The sequence below is a fragment of the Oxyura jamaicensis genome, chromosome 1 (assembly GCF_011077185.1).
Source record: "Oxyura jamaicensis isolate SHBP4307 breed ruddy duck chromosome 1, BPBGC_Ojam_1.0, whole genome shotgun sequence".
Classification (NCBI taxonomy): domain Eukaryota; kingdom Metazoa; phylum Chordata; class Aves; order Anseriformes; family Anatidae; genus Oxyura; species Oxyura jamaicensis.
In genome coordinates, this window is record NC_048893.1 from 52,599,118 (window position 1) to 52,623,815 (window position 24,698).

General features: G+C 46.3%; 1 protein-coding gene across 2 annotated transcripts in view; it reads right to left on the reverse strand.

Annotated features, from left to right (window-relative positions):
• Positions 1-24,290, reverse strand: part of FAM83F (family with sequence similarity 83 member F) — a 36,237-nt gene extending 11,947 nt beyond the window's left edge. The window contains exons 1-3 of one of the 2 annotated variants that reach the window (XM_035313494.1): positions 24,273-24,290; positions 9,666-10,156; positions 5,771-5,938 (exon numbers count right to left, since the gene is read on the reverse strand). In XM_035313494.1, coding sequence (XP_035169385.1) covers positions 5,771-5,938; positions 9,666-10,121 — 624 coding nt within the window. In that variant the 5' untranslated portion in view covers positions 10,122-10,156; positions 24,273-24,290. Of the gene's footprint in view, positions 1-5,770; positions 5,939-9,665; positions 10,213-24,272 lie in introns of those variants that run through there. The other variant, XM_035313503.1, reaches the window with a different exon arrangement.
• Positions 24,291-24,698: the final 408 nt, after the last annotated feature.

Below are 24,698 nucleotides of genomic sequence, written 5' to 3' on the forward strand. Positions count from 1 at the left end.
ACTACTATTTTGCATTCATCTACTGCTTGATCTGTCTGCAGTCCTGTGTGGGCATTAGCTAATTAATCCTCCCAACACCGCTGACAGTATTATCACCCTGTTTTAAAGACGAGGAACCTGAGAGACAAAAAAGATGAAGTGACTTGCCCAAGGCCTAGCTAGCAGTGAGTCATATGTGTGGGATGCTGAATGCAGGTTGGGCAGAACACAGGAGGAAGGGTACCCTTTCCAGTATTTAGAATAACATTTGTAGATGGCTGGCTGGTCGCCTAAAGTCATTTTTATTTTCCTTGCTGAATAAAGTTGGATTTGGGATTTGCCAAATCGTGGAATATTGACTGCAAGTGTCAAGAAGTATGCCTGTCCTTCAAAGCAGCCAACAGCTCTGACACGTAGCAATCCTTTCTGAATCAAGGACTATCAGCCTGAGTGAGCAGGAAGTTTCTTAGCATGTAACCAGCGTGGATTTTACCGTGTTTGTATGTTGTATCACCTTCTTTTGGTGGAAAGAAAGTAAATTTGAATTTCTGCAGTAACTGAGCTAGACATAACCCTTAGAAGGGCACAGAGGGGATAGAAGCAAACAGCTGAACACATAAACCTCCTTGCACAAAGTAGGCACAGGAGTGCATAAATGCATCTTGTAATGCAGAAAACAAACACAAAGTCATATAAACATCGAGTCACTTAACAGGTTATTTGTATAATGTTTTCTGCCTTGAAGGATCTTGGAGCATTTGAAGACTAATATATCAAGCTGTACAGAGAAGGAACAAGCCTGGGTTCATGTACTGAGGATTATACAACAACAAAAGCAGAGAGACAAATATAAATGAGGTGAGATTTCAGCCATTTTCTTTGGGCACTAACGTTACTGTAGTAACAAATATTTTGGCTAAAGGACCAGTTAGTTCTCCAGGTAGAAGAAACCCCTCCAAATCTGTATTCTTGCAGCAACCTGCTTAGGGTTAGTCATATCCTGGCTCATGGAGGCTGCAGTCTGTGTTAGATTTGCACGTTGCCTTTACACAGACTTACACCACTCCTCATTGCAAGCAGTGACTAACATCTCCCTGACAGCAGCTTAATACGGACCGGTAACGCTCAAGCCTGACAGAGCATCCTAATACACTCAGCAAAGGAATCAGTCTTTCTCGCTTTATTGTGACATGCTTTTAAGCCTCACCCTGAACCCACAGAAAGTTAAATTAGACTCAGTTGGGAAAGTCAGCAATACATTTGTGTTTTGACTGACCTTAGTTGTCCCTTGACAGACCTGAGCAGCTGTGCCCAGAAGTGGGGATTGAATAAGTTACACAAGACAGACCCTAAAGGCAGGTGTAGCAAGCATTTTCACCAGGGAATCCTGGTGTCCCTTCCCTCTTAGAAGAACAACTGATATGTATGTTGCAAAGCAGCAGAGGTCTTTATTTCCAGTTGGGATGAATGGCACGAGCGAGCTCTATAAACTGAAAGATTTAAATCAGATGAAGGACAGGCAACAAACCAAAGCAGTAGATGATACATGATGGTGACATAACAGTCCCTTGCATTAACTGCTTTTTTCAAAATATAGAGATCTCCTTTCTGCTGTCCCTGGAAAAATCAGATCCTTCAGTCAATAGCATCTGTTGGGGTGGCTCCTGTCCTGTTTTCCTGTACTACTGCTTCATCTGAGTGCAGGGCTGAGGGGGAGGCACAGATGCCCATTTTTTCCCACTCAAAAATCCTAGATGGAGGTTCTACAGAAGGCAGTAAAAGGAAGAGAGAGATAGGATTCACGTGGACAGGACCACAGTGACAAGAGATGAGGAATCTTTCTTTTTTATGGTCTGCAAGCTTCTCATTTCAGGTCATCAGACCTCTAGGTCAGAGAGATGGGTAGTAGCTGCTCATGTTAGATGGGGAAAAAAATCAGCCACAATCTGGAAGCCAACACCAGGCAATGTTGGGAGGGACTAGGCTTATCCTATGTGGTTGCCCTGAACAGTTTTGGAAAAGGTGATGAAATAGTAAAACTTGCAGGTAGTCAAGTAGAATAGTATGGAATGCAGCTAGCTAGACCTGGCCCAGTAGTGTCACTACTGGGTATTAAAAACAACAGCACTGCATCACATCACATTCAGGTTCTTCTTTACTTGAGTTTGAATTGGATAAAGAAAGCTGGAAGGCAAAGACTTGAAAAACTGAAACAACATTCCAAAGTACCTGGAGTGAGAAAAAGAACTCCTTGCATGCTGGGGAAATGAATATAGAAATTAATATGAAGGTGAACTTCCTGCAGATACCACATTCCCTTGATTTCCTTGGAGCTCAAGGTGAACTTGAATTCCCTGTCTTTGAGCAAAAGTGTCTGTCACTGATGTTTTGGTTAGCAGAAGCATGGGGAAGAGAACACCTCTAAAAACCAGTGACAACACTCACCCTCGGGTCAACAAGAGGAGGACTTTTTGTGGGGCTATGAATTTTATATCTATGAGAACTTTGATTCATTCTGATCTCAGAAGAACACCCTTGTGTCAAACATAACAAAAGTCTGGCAAACCATGTCCTGCAGGCTCAAGAAGCAATATGACTCATACAAACAAGACATGCTCGTACTGACATCCCAGGATGAATGTGCAGATGGTTGAATTTAAATGCGTTTTTACTGATCTCTGGCCTTCAGACAAAAAATGAATTCTTCTCATTTCACGTTTGGAGTCAGTGAAGAGCTTCTTGTCTTTGTGAAGTACAGTCTTGCTACAGCAGTTTCCCTCCTGTGAGACTGTGGGTGGATCATGATACCTTGCGATCTCAAAAAGATACAATAGCCAGGAATTTTGTGAAAACACCCATCACTTTGCGTAGACAAAGGGCAAAATCCACTGTTAAAACAGTAAACCTCCCTGTATTAGGACTGTTGAGGTATTCACTCTGCACTGGATGAGAGAGTGATGCAAACAAAAGGGCAGGAATCATAGAGCAATCTGAGCATCTGGTGATGACAGAAGACAGAATAAGCATCCTGACCCTGCAGCAATGCCAGCCCATGGGAGCGTGTCATCTCTTTTTCTCTGGGATGAGAAGTTGCCTCTAAACCTTAAAGTTACCTCCCATATTGCTGCAACTTTTTGTGGAAAGGCCAGCCTGTAAATCTTACAGAAGCATTCCAAAGAAAAGATGGGAAGAAGGGCAGGAAGGAAGAGTAGAGCACGTAATTCCCTTTTCTGACAAACTGGGGCCCAATGGTCAAAATATTTCATAAGAAAGCAAAGCAGTTACACAAAAAGAAAGTGGAAGGGGATAATGTTCTCCTTGTAGCTGAAAATCTGTAGAAGAAACTCAGGCATCAAAGCAGATGTCAAGAGGAAGATGTCTTAAAAAAAATAAATAGGTGAATGGTAAGAGTTACATGCACTAGAGTTTCTGGTTCTTCCTCAGCAGTTCCAGTGGGAATTCAGTGTGGGACAAAATGATTCTGCCAGAACAAGACCAGAAGCCCAGCTTGATTTCTTGCTTTAAAGCTGGGTCTTCGGTGCTAAAAGTGCAGAACCCCCAGACACATTAGATAAAGAGGTGGATGAAGTCCTCAAGGGAAAGACCATATCTCGCTTGCGATTCCTTTCATACCCAAAGCCTGGTGTCGGGCTGTATGATGATTTCTGCTATACTGACCCAAACTGCAGCACAGATACATCCAAGATAGCCTTGCAGAAAAACTTGACCAACCAGCTGCTCCTGGTCTTCTTGATGCTGACAGTCACGTTGACCCAGGATGGAAAACAACAGGAACTTGGGCAGGATACTGAGAGGCCATCTTCCCTGAGAGACAAGTGACCTGCTTTTCCCAACAGGAAGACTCTTCCCAGTCCTTCCATAGGACCACAGAAAGGAATAAACTGCATTGACCTTAACAAGATTAAAGCCTCCTTAGGTGTACTGGAAAAGGAACATAAAAACCCTAAGAGGAGAATTTACAAAACAGTACGAGATAGGTGGGAAAATGGGAAAAAGTGGAAGGCAACACTCCGTTGGTTGGAAATCTGCAGAAGAGGGAAGAACTAGACTACAGAAGGATGTTAAAATGTTATTCCTCAGTGGAACTCCTTCAGCTCAGTCAGAGTCTTAAAGAAAAACACAGCAAGTGCTGTTGTGAGAGAAGGGAAGCACAGAAGGGACACAAGAGTTTTCTACTGCTTTTGATGGCATCAGTTTGAACTCAGCCTCTTTGGAAAGGGTGACCTTGTGATGCAACGAAGCTGCTGCAGGACCTAGTCATTGCTGCAGCATGTCATTTTGATAATTGGTTTTGGAGTGTAAAGCGCGTGTAGATACTTATGGAGAAAGAGGGGTGGGGAAAAGCAGAAAGAGCCCAAACACTTTTTAAACAGAAAAGGCAGACAAACAGGAACTCACCTCTCCAATAGCATTGCAAGTTTTTCTAAAATGCCAAGACACTCTGTCCAGGGATGAAAATATGGATGAAAATATGCAGTACTGAAGTCACCATTCCCCAACATGATGACACAGTGAGAAAAGAAATGGAAAACAGGTACCAGAGCAAATGGAACTGCTGTGCTTTTACAGCTTTGTACCAGAGACTCGAGCCCAGGCCACAGAACACCCTGAAGCTTGAAACGGGTCTGTTATAACGATGTCTGTGTCTTGCTTTCAGAGACACCAGAGGGAAGAAACTTCCATCTCTGTTTTGGAGAAAGATAAGAAAGCTGCTCAGCTGGATGTCTTTTTTTGATGAAGAAGTCCACAAACTCGGAGCAGAGTGGTAGTTCACAGGAGCATTGTTCAGACATATGCGAGTCATTTTCATTCACATTTAAGACAGCTCGGCTTGAATGGTTAATATGAGCCTCTCTAACCTTCAGAGCTTTTTGATTTTTTTTTTAAACTATTAATTGAGTGTTTATAGAAGATCTGCCCTTCCTCCAGGCACTTTTTTCTTTCTTTTTTTTCTTTTTTCTTTTTTCTTTTTTTTTTTTTTTTAAACTGCTCAGCAGAACAGTTGGATCACAAGAGGGGTGAGTCTTGCACCCTGTAGGTTGTTTCCAACCTAGCAACTTTTCCAGTATTTGGAACAAGTCTGTAGTAGCGACAGTGGCTAAAAGCCATTAAAACAGTAGGAAAAACAAAAGTAACTATAAACACACAAAGAATTTCAGTTTGCATGTAATGGACGGAGATCCTACTGAAGTTGCTTCTGCCAGCCAAGCTAGGCTGACTACTCTGCTGTGGTGCATGCACTATATGAAAACATTCTCCGATATGGAACTGGGGAGCAGTGGTGCTCCCCAGTCCCTTATGTTCTCAAGCAAAGGAGGTCTACAAGCTCATTCAGTCCCAGATGATCACTGATGGATAGGAAAGTCTTGACTTCACGAAGTGTAAAGTGTACTATCACTGTTTGTGTGAATCCCAGTTTACACCAAGACCTGCTTTGAACATAAGAACTTGCACAGGAGACCAACAGGTATTTCCTTGGACAAGTTTTCTCCCAAACAGGAATACTTAGGTGACAAGAGACAAACAAACTACATAGACACCTGTCTCAGGTGAAAGGCAAATAACCCAAATCTTCCCTTTCTCTTTCCTTCTGCTTCAACAGGCCACTCTCATATCCCTCTATATTTCATCAACCCCTGCCTAAGTTCTGTGAGGTCACTTGTAGGGAGAAAAAGATTTGTTTGTCTGTCCAAGTCAGTTCCAAGATTGATTACAACTCAGGAAGGCCACTGACCTACAGAAAATAATGGTTCAGTATTGAATATCTTACCCGGATCTGCAAGTCACTGAGGTCAAGGCATCTGCACATTTCCAGGAAGAGCTTCACACCGTCCTCATCTAGAATTACATAGACTGGGATCCAGCGCTTATATGCTGCATCAACAATATCGCGGAAGATGTCCCGGTCTGTAAATACATCCATGGCCACTGCAATAATCTGGAAATGAAAAGACAGTAGACAGGCAACTAAATAAAATATTAGGAACTGATAGGGAAGCCCATCACACTGGTACAAAACAAAGGAGAGCACTGATACCAGAATATGGAGAAGGATATAAGGGAGACAAAAGTATGGGAATGTACATGCCCAAACACTTCCAATGATCTTGTAATTTTCCATCATGGTTCCTGGTGCATTTTGGAAGGAACATAATAAATGTCTTTGAGAGTTCACCTTCTTCTAGGGGAAAATGGCTTATTTCAGCAGCCTGAAGAACGCCAAAGCCAAATACCCAGTTTTATCTCTGTATTGTGAAACCCTCTTTGCCTCTGTAAAGATCCACTTAAACACGAAAAAAAGACCAAAAAAGAAGAGCGAAAAACACAGCACTAACACTTCAGAAGGTGAGTAATGGAAGAATGAATGTGCAGAGGAATCAGGGCATGACTCCTCAGCCATGGGGTGCACAGTGCAGACAAGAAGAATTTTATTTTCCTTTTTCACAAATTCCCTGTGAGAACTCTGCTCTCAGGGCTGGCTTCACGAAGAACGTCTCGTGGAGCTCAAACATAAATATCTCATACTTGTCAGAAAGTGACTGAAGTGCACATACAAGATTTGGAGGCAAAATGACCATTCCCCTCTCTTCACATGTATACTTTTCTGGTATAAAATTAATCCCTCTTTCCAGACACAGATTTTATATAAAAGCAAAAGGTTGCACTGACATCACTGACAAGCCTGAACATTCATAGGATGAGTAACAACAAAAACAAGACTTCTGTGGGCAACTTTTATGCTGATCTTACATGTTTTGTCTCTCTCCCTTTCCGTAGCCTTTACACCATTTGAAGTATCAATTCATTTTTCTTCCCAAAGGAGTTACTCTCCCCAGCACTTCAGGGGCTACGAATGAAGGAAGCTGTGGTTCTCCCAGTCCCACTAGGAACCGTCAACTTGGCAGGTCAGAGCTCTCATACTGACAGCAGGTTGGAAATAGAGTTGCCTAAATTCTAGCTCCCCAGGTGCTGGGGTCACAGCGACAAGCCAGACTGTGCTGGGGACAGCACGTACAGGTGTGAATGGAGCTGAGGACTGGATCAAACAGTAGAGTTTTCTTCAGTTGATGTTTGGAGGACGTGCAGCTCTAGTTGCAGCAGCACCCCGTGGAAATGGGGATAATGCTTGCCAGACGCCTCTTTGCTTTGAAAATGCCCTTGAGCAAAACGGCTATGGGAAAATGATGCCACAGTAATGTCCCCTGTTTTTGTTGAGTCTGCTTGTACGGCCAACAACAACCAACACCTCTGCTATCTCAGGCTTCTTCTGTCAGCAGCGCTTACACGAGCTGTTCTTGATTAGAAAATAAAAAAAGGAGCTGGCATTGTGTTTATGCCCATCATTAACACGTACATTCCTGATAAAGGTGAGCTATGGTGGAGGTCCAGCAAAAGCTAATTGTAAGTCCCTCAACAACTTCTGTTAGGCAGAAGAACTGGATTTCAGGTCCCACGTTGGTTGTCACTTTTTAGCTCAAAGCAGTGAGATGCAGGAAATGTCAGCACTGAAAATCAGTGAACTTGTGCCACTTTATTCCCGAACAACTTTGTATGCAGACACATTATTAAAGGCATGAAGTTTTCATGCTTTCATTGAGGCATGCAATGCTTTCTTTCCCCTCCACACACTCTGGTATGGATGTTGTTACTAAGCAGCAAGAATGCTAGATAATATTCGTGTGAAGTAAGAACATCCATGGACGGAACTGATGAAGAACAGATAGAAGTGTGAATGTGTTTTCTTTCCATCCCCTCCATTTGCAAGGAGTCCAATTTGAAATTGCAAGAAAGCCCAAGAAGTCGAGCACACGCTGGACTGACCATTAATTGCTACTAGGTCACTTCAGGCTTCTTTGCAAGACTATGGACTAAATCCATGAAAACTGCAGCCCTGTATGAAAAGCTGATGAACTGCCTTGCAGATGGCATTTCCAAGATAGAAAACTGTAAGAGGGGCAACACCAGTGTTGATGTTAGTCTTCCCAAACCCCTGTCACTGCCGGTGATCTGTCAAGATAACCTAGGAGCCTTTCCAAATGCAGCAAGTCAGAGCATGAGTATCTAACCCCTCTGCAAGAGGTTTTTTTACCATTCCTTTTTCTAGCCTATGGATAATAACACTACTTATCTATAGGACCCATAGGTGTGCCTTGCTCTTCATAGGTATTTACAGATTGACAAGCATTAACTTGCCAATCTCATTGCGGCAAGGTAGCTTAATTACTGTACGTTTGTAAAACACTGATGATAGGACACCCACAGACGTGTCAGATACTAACAGTATCTATTTAGGACCACCACTACACCATTCCCCCCCCCCCCCCCAAAAAAATAAAAAAAATAAAAAAAAATAAAAAAAAATAACCCAACCCCAAACCAACAACCCCCCTCTTATCTGCTGAATGAAAAGCTGCTACCTGGAGATTTTATTCTCCAGGGCCAGCTCAACTGAACACAATAGGCAGTTATCTAAGAAAAAGACCATTAAAACGCAAATGACTGTTAAACATGAAACCACCTTTGGGCTGGGAGGGGCACAGTTCCGTCCAGTCAGTGAAAAAAATCTACAAAGAAATTAATTACTTCTAGTTGCCAGGCCCAGGTATCAAAAAGAGCAAAGTTTCCCAGTCATCTGCCTGTACACAATCTGTAGAGGCATTTGCAGCAGCGCAAAGAGGATATGAAGTTGCAGCAAATCAGAGCGTGAGCGTTTTACAGCTTCTTCTATATGACTGATCACACCAGTTGCTGAACAAGATCACGGGGTGTGCGCCTATTTCTGCAAAGTTTTCTGTGTTTCCCAGCAGATTTGGTTTTAACAAGTCTCTGCAAAGACTGTGCGTGCAGTGTGCACTTGGAAGGAGGAGGGGGGAAGACCGCTGAATTAGCAAGCAGAAAAAACAGAAAGCAGCAAAACTAAGAGCAGGAATAAGTGGCTTTTGATGAATATCCCAAGCTGGGAGGGACCCACAAGGATCACCGAGTCCAACCTCTGGCTCCACACAGGACCACCCAAACCTCAGACCATGTGTCTGAGAGCGTTGTCCAAACACTTCTTGAACTCCGACAGGCTCGGTGCCCTGACCGCTGCCCTGGGGAGCCTGTTCCAGCGCTCTTGGAGCATCACAGCTGGTTTGTTTTCTTGCCAGAGGTGCACTGTCACCACTAACAGTCCTTTCCAGCCCAAGATAAATAAGAGGAGCAGCCACATATTGTCTGGACTCTGGCTGCCTCGCACTCAAGGTTGGATTGGCTGGAGACCGCAAAAAAGTAAATAACCCCAAACAAACTGGCTGCCCTGTGTTTAACTGGGGTTACCTGCACGTACAGGAGGGGTGGCTGGAGCAGCATAGTGACCTGCCTTCCCCCTGCCCCGAGCCAGCTCATCAGGCTGGGACACACAAACCAACCACGGCTACAAAGCCCCGATGCAGGCAGGGGGGTTAGCCCCATCCCGGATATCAGCTTTGGCAAACCGCAGCGTGACCGGCAAGGAACACCACGGAAAGCTCTGCCTGGTGCCCACCACCAGGACGGGGTCACCACGGTTGGAGAGGGCCATCGAGCAGCGCTTGGTGGTGGTGGGCTCTCACCACCCCAGGCGCCCCCCAGCCCAGGCGTGAAGGCGGGGCGGCCGCCGGCGTGTTGTGGCGGCCAGTCCCTACCTTCTGCGCCTGCTGGATCATCTCCCGCACCACCTCCTTCACGTGGGGCGCGTTCTCCTCCTTGCGGGGATGCGTGAAGAGAGCCACCCGGCTGATGCCCCGGTAGAAGGTTTTGTCGGTCCAGCCCAGGTCCAGCGGGGGCACCTCCGTGTCCGAGCACTCGGGCCAGTAGGCCAGCGAGAGGGCTTCACCGCCGGGGCCCCGCAACACCTTGCCGCTGTCCCGGGGGTCGTCGTAGCCCCGCCAGCCGCCCCGCAGCGCCTGCAGCTCCCGGCTGGAGAGGAAGTCGCGGAGCTGCTCCTTCCTCAGGTTTTCCCTGTAGGCCCCCTCGCCTCGGGTCACCAGCACCTCCAGGGCCCGGCGTTGCTCCTCGCTGTAGTAGAAGCGGGCTTGCGCCTCCGTCACCTTCTCGTTGACGTGCGAATCGTCCAGCAGGACCACCTGGGACTCCGCCATGCTGCCGGCACCCGCAGCGCCGGCCGGCCGGGAGGCTGTGGAAGGAGCGAAAGGCAGGCCCAGCACCGCCTCACCTGGCCTGCCCGAGCCCGCCCCGACAGGTGGAGCAGCCGCACCGCCCCGCGCCAGCCCCTCACGCTCCCCGGGCTCGCTGGGGACATGGCTGTCCCCTCCGTCCTGGGCCCAGGCCCCAGGGGGACAGAGGTGGCCGTACCCCGGCACGGTGGGGCCAGGGGGCCCCGACTGCCTCAAGCAAGGATAGTCAGGCTGCTTGGCGTAGCCCTACAGCGTGGAGGCACGCGAATGCAAAAATCTGTTTAAAAGATTTGTATATTTTCTTCCTCTTGGAAGAAAGGTGGTGACTGCATTCATGGGGAACGAGGGGACTCAGGCAGAGCGTGACGGTGGCTGCAAATCAGGGTCTGTCTGCCTCAGCTGGCTGCTAGCCGGCTCTTTTCAAACCCACCAAAAGAGCAGCGAGAGCAGCTCGGTGACTCCCAGAAAAAGCCAAAAAGCAGGAGGTGGGTGCCCTGTGTACAGACAGGAAGACGACAGAGCGATTCGCCGGAGGCTGCCCAGCAGGCTGGTGTCAGAGCTGGAAATAAAACTGCACTGCTGTGGCTGGGAGCGTGCATAAATACCCCCGGCTTCACACACGCACGTGTTCCAGCTGAGAGACTGGGGGCTGTTATGGTAAATGATGATTTTTGCGTGGTATGTGATAGTTGCTAGGGGCCCTCATCAAGATTCAGGCCCCATTGCAGTTTGCAGCACACGCACAAAAGGACAAAAAGCAGCTCTTCCCCCTTGCAGCCCTGGGACAGAGCTGGCAGAGATGAGCGAGGAAACGGGGATAAAGGCAAGGCAGTGGTGAAATACAAACATTCGGAGGCATTTGCAGCACTTTTCATATGTGATTAGCCCTAATTGCTCACATAAGCAAACTGCACAAACTGTAGGAACAGAGCTGTTGGAGCTGCTCTTTGTATCCTCTCTGTAAGCAATCACCTGCGCTCAGGGTGAGTTAGTTTAAAGAAAAAATCCATGCATGAGGTGGGGCACTGTAGCTCTTCCCTGCTGTTCCTCTCCTTTAGATGGAAGAGAGAATTTTAGTATTCCAGACCGCCATCACTAGCTCTTCCTGGCATGAAATTCACTTAAAATTTGAAATTGTGCTTTGCAGAAATCTCCTCCTCTGCCTATCCTATCACCTTCAAAAAATAATTTCAGTGTATGTCCTTTTAGCTTGATTTCCTATGGAAACGAGGCTTGTGTGGCCATGGTGTCTCCATCTGTCTCTTGTCTGGCCATCTCTAATAACTTTTGAACCCACTGGCTGATTCCAAGCAAGTTTGGCTGAAGCATAATTACATCCCTACAGGTTTTGTGAAAATAAATAGCCCGATAGCAAAAAGAGACCCTATCACAGTCCCCTGGCAGGGAAAGTTGCAACAAGGGTTCATGCCTTATTAGACTTCAAAGATTCCATAAAAGTGGAAAGACTAATAAGTTCCTGAACTGTATGAAAAGCTTCAGATGCAGTTTATGCCATTCTAGACACCCCAGTCAATCAGCCACGATACATGAATACACAGGGGATGCAGCTCTGTTAGCACCAGTGCTCACTGAACTACTTGGCTTTGTTTTCTTTCCTTCTGTACCAGAGGCTGCCATCAGCTCTGCTATTTCATGTGTGGCTAAATAAAATCTCTTTAATCCTATATGCTCTATTCAATTGTAGCTGCACAATGTAATCTTTTGTGTTCAGCTAAGGCTCCCACATGAAAGTGACAGTAGGTTCACAAATGTATGTTTAGTTTTATATTTAAAAGCAAGTGAATGTTTCCCACATCCAAGTAAAAGCAGCAGATTTTCACTTTGCTGTGACGAGATGTCTAGCCCCCTTCTCTCACATTAAAAGACAAAGTGTTGCCTGCGTGTTGATACGAGAAATAGGGGCATGAAGCTGTACAAAAGCTGAGAGAGACCCTTTCCCAATGCATGCATGCTCCCCCGCCCCAACCCACCTGTTCTCCCAGCTATACGTTCCAACCAGGCGTATTTTGTATATGGAGTTTTTACAGAGTCTGATGATCCAGTCTCCTTTGATATTCCCTGACCCTCTGGCTGACAGCCTCACCTAAAGGACTGGCAAAAAGAGCTGTGCAAACAAACTGCCCTCTCCATCCCACAGGTAACCCAACCCTTCAGGACTGCAGAGGCAGAGACACAGAAAGGAGGGTGGGTGGAAATTCCTGTGCCTGGCTGGGGCCGGGGAGTGAATTCCAGTTTCCACTCTAGATGAAGTTCATTACTGTTTCAGCTCAGGTTTTCCTCTCTGACCTTAGCGCTGGCTCGAGAGAAAGAAGAAAGGGGAAGCCTGCTTTTGAATTGAGCTGAGGCAGCTGCAAATCCAAGGAGAACTACAGTATTAGACCTTTGATTTATTTATTTTTCCTGGGGATTACTTGCCGGAGGGGCTGCATGTGCACGGGCAGGGTTGGGTCTCAGCTCTTTTGACCTTTGTTTGGGTGTTGTCCCAGCCAAATCACGGTTAAGGTCTAGCTGAATTTTCTGGTCTGGTTCCAAGACGTTTTCCAAAGGATATAAACTAACCTATCAGGAAATATTACCTCTCGCTGTAACCCTCCCCAGCCCCATTACAGTGTTTTAAATCTGCCTTCAAACACCTCCCACGTATATTCTGCTTACTTGGGCCTAATTGCTTCACTTTCCTTTGCAAGGCAGTGCAGGTTGTGCATTAGATAAAGATATGACACCTTATATTTAGCATTAATTGTAACTGTGCTTGTCCCATACATCTCTCTTGCCTATCCTTCCTGTGTAATTTCAGTCCCTAAATAGCCCATCTCATGCGATAGTTTTTGATAAACCTCCCAGCGATGTTTTGCTTGTGACAAACTGCAACAGGCTCTTGTTATGCAACTTCGGGTGCTCAGGTCTTGGGGAATAAAATTCCGATGCCTTCGCCTTACCTTCTCTTTACATCTTGTTTCTTCCATGGGGCAATATTATAAAGAAAGGATCATTTTGGGGATGAAACGGTTGAAAGCCGTTTTTTTATTTATTTATTTTGGGTGGGAAGAGGGAAGTATCCTCTAAAACAAACCAACCTGATTTACCAAAAGCTCCCTGGTCAACCAAACTACCTTTCAGCTTTTTTGATAAGAAGTGGGAACTGGCTGAAAATGAGTTTTGCAAAGAAAAGAGGATAGCTTTAGGGATAGAAGATAGAAGAGAGCGTTTTCCATTTCTCAGGCCCAGCTACAGTTCAGCCCGAGGCGATGGGGCTTTGCCGTCTGGAGGTGGAAGAGTAAATAAATGCCTGTGCCGTGGTTCTTATTAAACACTACTCCTTCCCTGTGCCGGCTGGCACCAAAGCAAGACTTGCAAAGGCTTGGTGCAGATTGCATCTCCCCATCTCTGTTCTCTTGGAGGCGGCATCCAAGCGACTGTGGGAAGAACATGACACACGGGGCTAGCCACACTCGGCTCGTCCTGGCTCTGAAATTCCAGGGCTGCCAACGCAGCGCGGCACTGGGTGTGTTAGTCACGTCCTGGTGTTGGCAGAGTTAAAAAGTCTGAAACAAGCTGATTCCAGGGTGGAGAGGAAGAAGCGCTGGCATTCGCCATTCTCCCTCCAGCGACCCAGAGAGCCGCAAGTGGCGGAGGGGAGGTGTGTCACCTCCGCAGCAGTGACAGGCTGCGATCTGGACGATGATGAAGAAATGCTCTCAGATGCTTCCTTTCTATCATATTACAGTGCCTCAGGGAGAAAACCTCGCTGCTGAATTGGAGAATTGCCGCAAGTGAGTCAAGTGCTTCTGGCCTCCCACTCAGCCTTTCAGCTGTTGTTTCCATGTGAGAGTAAATAGGTAAAGAGTCCTCTGAAGAGAGCAGAAAGGAGCAACTGTGTTTGTGGGCTTATTTCTTGCAGCAAGGTATTTGCTCACTGAGCACACACAGAAAGGCCCGTAGCTGTTTTCCCTGGCTGCTCCCATTTACAGGGCAACCCTTTGAGGCAGTTTCCTGTAAGAAATCATGCTGACCCAGCCCTCTTGCTTAATCTTTCAGCCTCCATAGACACAAGGGCTCAAAACTGGTTTCATTTCTGAACACAGCTGAGCTACACTGAAGTGCCACGGACAGGTCATCTGTTGTGCCTCAGTTCCCTACCTGTAAAACGAGGCAAATACTGCTCTGTTTCACAGGACTGCTACAAGGAAGTCCCACAACCAAACAGAAAAGCCCAACATCACCTACATTCCCCTCTCCCACAAAGGTCAAATAGACAGACAGCTGTAAAGTCTAAGTGATCCAAACCCTGCCTGGAAGATTTAACAAAAGAAAATAGTGGGGAAGAAGCAAAGCAGTCCCTGAATAGGATGCTTAATTGCAGCTGTAATGATGCAGCTCTCAAAGCACAGTGTGCTTTATAGACAAAGGAACACCGGCCACGGTGGCACGGGGACAGTAAGGCAGCAAGAAGGCTGCAGCATCTTGTCCTCGCCCATGTCCTGGCTGCACATCAGTGTGCATTGCGACTGACTTTTTGGGGAAGAAAACGCTCAGGTGAGAGCTGGCAGAGGAGAAGCCCTGAGAACACCGAGGGGTGGCCAGGGTGGGTGTCCTGCTGCAGAGACAGGAGGGATGGCCGTCAGCCAGCACAGCAAGGTGAGGTGGGAGATGAAGGCCAGGTGGCGTTACACGCTGATGGCAAGGAGATGTTCAAAGGCTACGTGGTGGATAAGAAGGAGCTGGTGGAGGGAATGTAAGAGACAAATGACATGTCCAAGAGCAAACAAATTAAATGAAAAGCTGCATAGACAGTGGAGAAAGGGAGAGCAGCAGGAAGCTGAGATGAGGCTCTGGAGTCTACAAAGTTTTAGCCATCCTGGGAGCTTAAAGAGCAAAAAAAAATTGAAAAACAAACAAAAACCCTTCTGTTTTTTATAAGGAGGAGGAAAGAATAAAACCGTGAGGCTTATTGGATGCAGGGAGAATATTGGACTAATTAATATTCATTAGAATAATAATGTATCAGGCTATTAATAATTATTAAAACAATTTGAAGTGGTCCCTTAACTACAAAAATAAACCAGCAGGAAGCAGACTGGTCCTCACAATAAAAGCAAAACCGTGTGAAAGGAACAGCACAGGAAAGAAAAAGTGACTGCTCTGAAAGCAGACGCAGAAGGCTGGAGTGTGGGCTCAGATCTGTCAGTGGAACGAGCAGATTTGTGATTCATGAGCACAAAGAGAGATGCAGCTAAGTTTTAAGATGTGGCAGAATTGTGCTTAGTGGGTTTGGAAGCTGCCCTTTATTGGTCAGGATATGTTGACCTCTGAGGCCCATTTAGCTTTAAAGTCTCCAGAGAGGGAACGTAAAAGAGGTGAGCTGCTCTATCAGCAGCACCGGTAGCTCCAGGAGATGTCCCCCTCCTGTTCACCTGCCAGGGTTTCCATCCAGCAAACAAAAGGAGCCAGCCAGACCTCCCTTGCGAAGGGCTCTTTCCGGAGAGGTGCGTCAAGAGTTGCAAAAGCAAAACATTACAGGAAGTTGCATTTGAAATCTACCATTTCATTATTTTGCCTCATAAATGCTATTAAAAAAAGGTACCAGGTGACATCTCCTGCCTCTGTTTTTCCTTTTGCTTCGCCCTGGACAAAGCACCCCTCATCAACTTGAGCCTGACCCTGCAGAGCAGCACATAGCCCAGCCTAAAACGATGCCCCAGGTAGCACCGCATCCTCGCAGCCCCACAAGGAGTGACTGGCACAACCCCTACTCGAGATGCAGGAGATGTTCCTACCTTGGACATCAGCAGGGACTGGTGTCTAAGCCAGCCAGCCTGAGGCTTGGCCCTGACACAGGGACAGTGACCCAGGCTGTCCCTCCTGGGTCTACAGGCACCTGAATGCACATAGAGAATTTTGTATTTTCAGATCAGCAGTGGCAGAAAGATCTGGTTTGGAATTCTCCCCAAGTAAAACCTAAATGCATAATGCACTTATGTTCCTCCAGTGACAGTTTTTAGATCCATTTCTTTTGCAACTCAATTAATCAAGGTTTTGCTGCTCATTCTAAAATACGTGGCATCTCTCTTAGGAAGGTTTACAGATTTCAGTCTTGGAGGTTTAAAAATAATCAAACAGATTCTGAGCTAATCCAGATTCATAAACCATTCTTATTGTTAATATCTTAACACTTTGGTCATCATATTTGATTCCCTTCTTCAAAGGGATACCTCTCAGACAGATGTCCCTCGCTCCTCAGTCTATTTTGAGGCTGCAGAAGGTTATCATGCTGGCACCCTCATGTGAAATGCATAGGAGGGAGGGAGAGGGAGCTTTAGTAGAAATAAGCCACAGCTCTGAGCTTATACACGATGTTTTTTTCCCCTCCTTTTCTCCTGAGGATGGAGAACCCCCAGACCTGCTTTTTGGTGTTTGTTTAACCTATCCTCCCTACCTACTCTTTTCTATTTGCCATGTCATCCTTTAGCGTGATCTTTCAAAAACCTTCCCCCAGGAAAGGCTATGGGGCATTTTTCCTTTAACTCTTCCAGCCAGGCTGGCTAAGCAGCATGTTTCTGCTTGTCAGACCCCCCCACCTTCTCCCTCCCCACCTTCCTGTCTTTATTTCCTTCTGCTGGAGAGGCAGCTGCAGCCCCTGGGGAAGCACGCAGCCTGTGGCACATCCCCATCCCTCCAGGAGCACCTCTGCTCTGACAGGCAGGATGACAGAGTCCAGTCTTCATGGCCCTACGTCCACTCTGCTGAGGCTGCCAATTAGTAGAGGAAGCACTGATTGGATTTCCACCCCCCACCCCACGTGTGCCCCATGCTGACAATTGACCCAAGCCACAGCGAGGCAGGAAACGCAATTAGACAGCGGATGATCTTGGGAAGGGCTGCAACTAATGGCTTAGCATTTTGCGTTTTTTTTTTTTTTTTTTTTTTTTTCCACAAATATTTAATTTATCCTTCTACTATTCCTGCAAAAAGAATACGGGATGTAGCATTCGGGATGTAGTGGGGCCAGCCTGCAGTGGGGAATGGATATGCTCCTGCTCTGTGTGCTCAGCACATGAATGCCTGCTGGGCTGATGTGGCCATATACTGCCGTGGGACTCCACAGCAGTGCAGGTGAGCCACTTTTAAGAACACTGACCTGCCACGTTAGTTAGGTCAGGAGATTCCCCGCCTTCATCTGCTCAATGGCCTGCCAGTCCCTTTTGTTCTGAGCTCATCTGTATTTGGAAGGTAAACACAAGTTACGCCCATGGTGACCTTTAGAACTAGAAGCCTTTGCAGTTTGCATAACACTGCAGATGTATATGCCATGATAATAAATAAGCTAGGGCAATTATGGAATAAATCCTTGCCCCAGAGAGATGCCCAGATACGGATGAATGGTGGAGCACACTGCTAAACGTAAAGCACGGATCAGCCAGAGAGGAGTGTCCTGGAAGCAGACAGGGTTTTTGCAAGAGGAGGGAAGAAAGCCTGGCCAACATGAACAGGCTCCAAGGGCAAGCTGAAAGAGATCAGAAAGTCAGAGGAGGTGAGAAAGACAGTAAAGGAGGTGATTAACACATGCATGAGGGTAATGGCTCAAAGGCTGGGGTTGTAGATGATAAGAAATGCTGTGTTGGCAGAAATGTAATCATGGAAGAGGAAGGGGAGCTTGAAGTTTAACATCCAGAGCTCTGCAGTCATCCTGCTGTGCTGCCTTTGGCACATCACTGCAGCCTTCACCTACCTTCCCTCCTCCACTTTTTAAGTCTCACCTCATTGACTTACATTTTTTTATTATTATTATTTTGGAGTAAGATTGTCATTACTACAGGCATGTGAAGTGCCCACTGCAACCAGGCTCTGAACTCAGCTGGTGCCTCCCTAATGTGAAAGTCAGCAAAATCCAATGGCAGATGAAAAGCTGTTGGACTCGCAAGGCTTGGGCGCAGGCGAGGAACCTCTGTTAACAGAGACCGACAGCCTCTGATGTGGGGATGAAGCAAAACCAGATGCTGAAGAGGAGAGGGCAACACCAGTCACCAGGAGCACAACCTGTTCTTCACAGGGGCATAGGAGAAAGAGCAACAAAGAGAGAAAAAGAAATACGAAAGCCATGGTGTGTGGGTGGAGGTGGGGAAGAGAGGAGCAATGGTGCAGTTAAGAAGGCAGGTGCTATTTTAGTCAGACTGGGCTAATTTCAGCTCTGATGTAACTCCATTTACGTCAATTTTAGTCAGTTGAATTACACAAAAGATTAATTTGGGTCAGAATACTGAGGTGAGGGTGAGTCAGCTAAAAATAAATTTTGGGGTGTGAGGAAGAGATGTGAAATGGGGACCAGGTGAAGAAGAGGAGCCATCCAGAATCTGGAAGGATATTTCTCAGGAGATGAGAGGGGCAGAGAAAGAAAGAGCAAAGGGAAACCAGCCGCAGGACCTTGCAGGGATGTTGGCCAGTGATTTTCATTCCAATCCACCCAGTTTTCAAAGAAAGGCAGTCTGCTCCCCAAGCTCTGCAGTGTGGTGGCTATTTACCCCGTTTTCCTTCTCACGGCCCACCTGCCCTTGCCGCTCCTCTGGGCAGCTTTCACACCCACGTGCCACACTCACTGAGAGATTGAGCTTTGGTTTTATTTTCTGTGTTTAATCACAAAACATTCTGGGTTAGACCTGAAATAGACTTTGGATCAGGGTTTCACAGGGCTGCGGTAGCAGCTGCATTTAGCAGGGCGAATGGGTCTGATTCACTCCCGGCACAGCTTCACTGGAGTCGGTGGAAATTAATTTGTTCCATTAATTCTCCAGGGATGGCATGAAAGCCAAATGAAACCAGACAGGGCCATTCTCAGCCTGACAAAGCCGTACCTTAGCTCTCACCAGCCTGCCCCTGTAATGCATGGAAAAAGTGTCTAAAATACTTGACACCATCTTAAGGTTTGCAAAGAAGTGCCTCTTGACAAAGCATAGGAAATAAGAGAATTATGCCATTACACTTAATGAAATGAAAACAAAAAATAATTAAGTGCAGCTCTTCCGTCCCTCCTTTCCACTCCACTCTTTTTCTTTCCCTGCATATGCTTTCCATCAATTGTTTGTGATGCCTCTTAAACTGGTGTTTACTTTCCATAACTGTGTGTACTGAGATAATTTAACATCATGAACTCTTGAAGTTTCTTTTCTCTCCCTTGTCCTCATTTCCCCTAGCTTTTATTTTCCCATTCAGCTTGTGCATTGTTGTTCTTTGAGATCATGATCTTTAATTGTATTTTATTTTTGTTTCCTTCCTCTGTAGCTTGGCCCTATTTTTATTCCTTTGTTTTCTTCTCCCCTATTCAGCAGCAGCTTTAGTTAGGAGGAGAAAGGGGCTGGTAGCATATAAAGATTAACCATCTCTTTGACACCTGCCCAGGCTCAGCTCCCCCAGTTTCCCACCTTCCACAAATACTTGGTACTGCACAAGAAATAAATACGCAAAGCACTCTCATGTTCAATCATCATAATAAACACAAACTCTCTTCTACAACATTCAATCATTATATTTAGTCTTAATATCACGCTTTTCATCTGCAAACACCCACACATGCATTGGTTAATTTGTCCTTACAACAGCCTTGCAAGGTAGGTAATTACGTGTTATTATCTCCATTTTACACATAAGGAAACTCCAGGAGAAATTATGAAACTCTTAACAAGCACACATACCCACAGATCTAAACAGGTACTAACTACAGCTTCTACAAACACACACATACACACAGTAGTAGTCTACCTACACATTAGCCTACACTGAAAACAAGGGACCAGCGAGCTCGCCGTGGGGTGGCAGAGAGGCACCGAACACATTGCATCCCCCAGAAAGGAAATGAGATTGGCCTGGGCAGCAGAGGAGAGGTGCAGGAACCAACTCTGAGCTCTCTGCAGCATGCTCTGTAGTTTCTGGGCAGCATTCATGGATTTCCCTTCCTTGCAAATGAGCAAACGCACGAGGTGAACACCTCCTTTCCCCCACGTACTTCTTCATAAGCACCACCAAGGCTTGATTTCATATTTGCAGTTTTACCGCTGGTGACCGCCCTCACTCTATCAACACTTGTCTCTGACAAGAAGTTGGGAAAACCCAGTCATGCACAACCCCCAAGCGAGCTCCTGACCTATTTGAATGCTAATTACCTCCTAGCGCTCTACCCAACTAGTTCTGCTGCCTATCCAGATGTCACCATGGGAAGAAAACAGACCTTCTGGACCAGAGGCGGCCGCAGACGCAAAACCATAGCAATATGGAAGGAACATCAGTGGGAAAGCCAGGGAGCTAAAATGAAGACACGAGCAATTAACTTTGCTCCAGGATGTCAGCAGGCTGTGCCGGAGTGCCCTGCGTGCTGCAGCAGCCCCACGCCGCAGGGCCTGGATGCTCCGTTCTGGCCTCGAGCGCTGCTCCCCTGCAGCAGCCCGGGTGCAGAAGACACTCTGGCACCCCTGCAGTGCTCGGAGGGTCCTTTTCGGAGGTTCAGATCCTCAAGCAAGGATTCCCACTTATGCAAGGGAGGTCCATTGTAACTAATGGGCATTAGAGGCCGCTAATATAAGTAATTCTGTGGGTAAATAAAGAGCTCCGTAAGGATTCACCTCAAGTACTGTGTGCAGTTTGGGACACGAAAATATAAGAGGGACATAAAACTACTAGAGAGTGTCCAAAGGGGGCTACAAAGATGGTGAAGGGTCTGGAGGGCAAGACATATGAGGAGTGGCCGAGGTCCCTTGGTTTGTTCAGCCCACACAGAGCAGGCTGAGGGGAGGCCTCATGGCGGCCTGCAGCTCCCTCACGAGGGGAGCAGAGGGGCAGGCGCTGAGCTCTGCTCTCTGGGGACAGTGACAGGACCCGAGGGAACGGCATGGAGCTGGGACAGGGGAGGGTCAGGCTGGGTGTTAGGAAAAGCTTCTTCACCCAGAACATGGACAGGCACTGGGACAGCCCCCCCAGGGCAGTGGTCATAGTACCGAGCCTGCTGGAGTTCAAGAATAGGGGTGTTCAAGGAAAGGTTGGGCATGGTGCTTAGCGACATGGTTTAGTGGGTGATATTGGTGGTGGTGGTACAGTTCGACAAGATGATCTTGGAGGTCTTTTCCAACCTTAATGATTCTATGATTTGGGACTTTGTGACCCCCCCCATTTCATTGTCCTCTATTCAGAGTGATGCTCAGACTTGTGGGCCTGGGAGTCACGGTTCAACAGAAACCGTCCTCTCCCCCCTTTGTTGGTCCGGCTGTCTTATTTCCTGAATCAGCCACATCATCTCTCAGCATAGCTACATCCAGGCAACAATTTGAATATCATTTTTTCACCCCTTGTGTTTTGGGGGGGCTGGGGGCAAAGCCATAGTTCAACATAAAGTGCTTGTTCCATAAAAACTAACACAAGGCCCCATGTCTTCTCTAGATCAATAAACACGTTAACTATTTTTTATATACCAGATTTTCTCAGAATCTCTTACCATTTTTAGCTTTTCCAGCCAGGGTTGTGTCCCTGATGTATTTTTTTTTTTTTTTTTTTTTTTTCCTGTCAGTTTTCTTCATTTAAATTTCTGCTTTAGAACATTTCTGCTTTTTTTTCTTTCCCCTGGCTGGCATATGTTACTTTTTTTATTTCTAATTGCTGCCTGAGCTCTGCCACTGATCCAGCACAGGCTACTGCTTCCTAAAAGACAGACAGGGATGCCAAAGCTGAAACTTCACAGCGTTCTGCCAGACTTGCTGACTTTGGATCCCCTCATCACAGGGGTCCTCTCAGCTCCATCCCTTATTAATTGAATTCAATCTTCCCTACCACAGCAGAAACCCGAACCTTTGGACCAGTTCCTGACCCGACCGTCCATGTGCTGTGCCAGCAGGGAGGGAAGTTCTGCCCTGTCTTACAAACTACAAGTTGACAAGGTGAGGCAAAATATTTATTCCAGATTAAAAAATAAGAAATGTGGTCCCACATAGATTGGTGACCTCTGCTTTGAGGACTCTCCTTATCCCTGGGTAAAGGATCTGACCACTAGCAGAGCATGGTAAGGCCATGCCAGACTCACCACACCTGGACTGGCTGGCCATGCCTCTGCGTGGCTGGAGGGGTCCAGCCCCTGTCCATGTCCCCTGGGCTTGGGGAAGCCACACTGCTTTGCACAAACAACCCTCAGAACAGATTTCAAGTCAGGAAGGGAAATAACTTACAGGTATAACATGCGCTTAAACATTCAGATGAGACAAAAATGTATGCTGCTTTGGCCCATCACTGTGACCGATCCTGCCTCTATGTTTTCTTGTGCTGCGCCTGTCTGCTTGCCTGTATCCACCTCTTATCATGAGATGGAAGCTGCAGGAACTCTGGGACCTGGACACATTGCTGGCCCCATGGGATCTTGATTGGACTTAGCATGCCCAAATGCTTATGTCAGCTTGTGAATAATACTAATGAATACTATAACAATACCAACAAAACTTAAAAAAAAAATAATACAGAATCATAAAGGTTGGAAAAGACCTCCAAGGTCATCTGGTCAGACCATCCAACTGTAATGGAAAGCAGATGTACACACTGGTGTGGGAGAAGGTGATGGCAAAGTGTAGGAACAATGCAGAATGAATTTCAGGATCATAATGAAGCATTTGAGCTGGGAATGCAGGACAAAGGAATTAGAAGCTGTGATGATGAAGACAAGCGCTTCCAGCTAATGTGGGAGTGCAAAGGGAGACAGTGGCAGGATGCAAATAGGAGGCTGTTGTGATCGCAGTGCTGAGCCAGCCAAGCCTTGTCTATACCAGCAGCAAACATCCTACAAGAAAGAGCTTTGCACCCACGCTCGAAGTAACAGGATGCTCAACATAAATTTGAATTTTGCATGAACAAAAGACAGCTGCATTAAAAATGGGTTAGTCAGTCTTGGTTAATGCTTTTTGAACACAACACGTGTCTTGTATAGGCTAGGCTTTAGCCTCATTGGGCACTGTATTCCTCAACATGATAGCTCTTCTTTATGTGAGACAGTCATTTATCTGCATTTAGAACACAGTCATTCTTCACTGACTCTGCTGTGAGGTTTGTTACTCTTCACGAGGTGGGCAGACACCAAACAGTGTCCTCAACTTCCACTGCACGGACTGCATGCACCCTTGCAGGATGCTTGGCTTGACCACTTACTGCGAAACAGTCAGGCCACAGTCACCAGCCTGGATTATTTACTGAGCTGCTCTAGCTCTCAGCTAGCCAGCTGTTTTTCCAAAATGACGCATTTTCCCTACACAGGCAAGGTGGGGAAAAAGAAACCACCATTGCAGCAGCTTTGTCAATAAGCTGGAGGCTGCAAAAATAAGGAAGGTAGAAACAATAAAGCGTAATGTTATGAGTAAGTTGAGAAGAGTTTTGGAGCTGTGGTCAGCTTTGTCTGAGTCATGAGAAAGAAAACCACGTGGCTTTGACCATATTAGACTGCCTTACCCAGGTAAATATAAAGATTCTTTAAATAGATGAAAGATCATAATTATAATTTCAAAGAGGAGTAAATCACTACCCACACCCTTTGCCTCCCTACCTGAAGATCTTATCAAATTAAATTACGATCTCTTTCTGGAATAACGAGGTAGAAACTTAACCAGTAAAAATCAGAATAGCTCCACGGGCTTAAGATGTACAGCAGTGACTTACTCAGCCAAAGCTCAGTCCCACTGCCGGCTCAGATGTCCTCCCAGTCACACTCAAACCTGCGTGTGTCACAGCCACACGCTCACACTAAAACAGACTGGTGTTCAGAGGCAGCTTCCTCTAGACCTGGGGAAGCCAGCTTCTCAGAAAAACAGGCTTCATATTTAAACGTTTGTTGTAAGGGCAGTAAACAACACCAGCCTTTTGTTAGCAACAGTATCTCTCATCAGAGTGGTTGGCTTTCAATTTCCTGACAGAGCCAGAGGCTTCAGAAGATGGAAAGGACAGGCATGGCTGTATTGTCCAGCTTCCTATAACCATAACTGTTCAAGTGGTCATGTACATTCTCTGTTTAATAAGCATGCTTTATTTTCAGTCAGAATTTGTAAAGTGCAAACCACCCATCTGTGTATCTTGAAGCCTTACCTGTTATTTTTGGACTCCTAAATTCAAGATGTTTACCACTGCTGTTCCTGCACACATTCTGCTGCGTAAGTGCTTGTGAAATGTCTGCCCTCTTCAAGTCATGCACATTTTAAATGAGAACCAGCAGCTATCATCTGGGTCAGCTGATGCTGAAGATTTAAGCTTGTAAGCACTGGTGTGCTCTCCAACCTGATAAACACGACTGAAAGCTGCACCCCACCCAGAGAGAGTAGCATCTGCAACAAGTGGCACTAATTTAGCTGGTTCACAGGGCAGGGAGATGCCTCTTTCTATTATTCTTTTTTTTCTTTTCTTTTTTTTTTTTTTTTTTTTTTCCTGAAAACTGTTGTGCACATTCCTTTCCCCACCAGAGCTCGCATTGTTAGTAGCTTGAATGATGGAGAGCTTTACTAGCGTGAACATGTT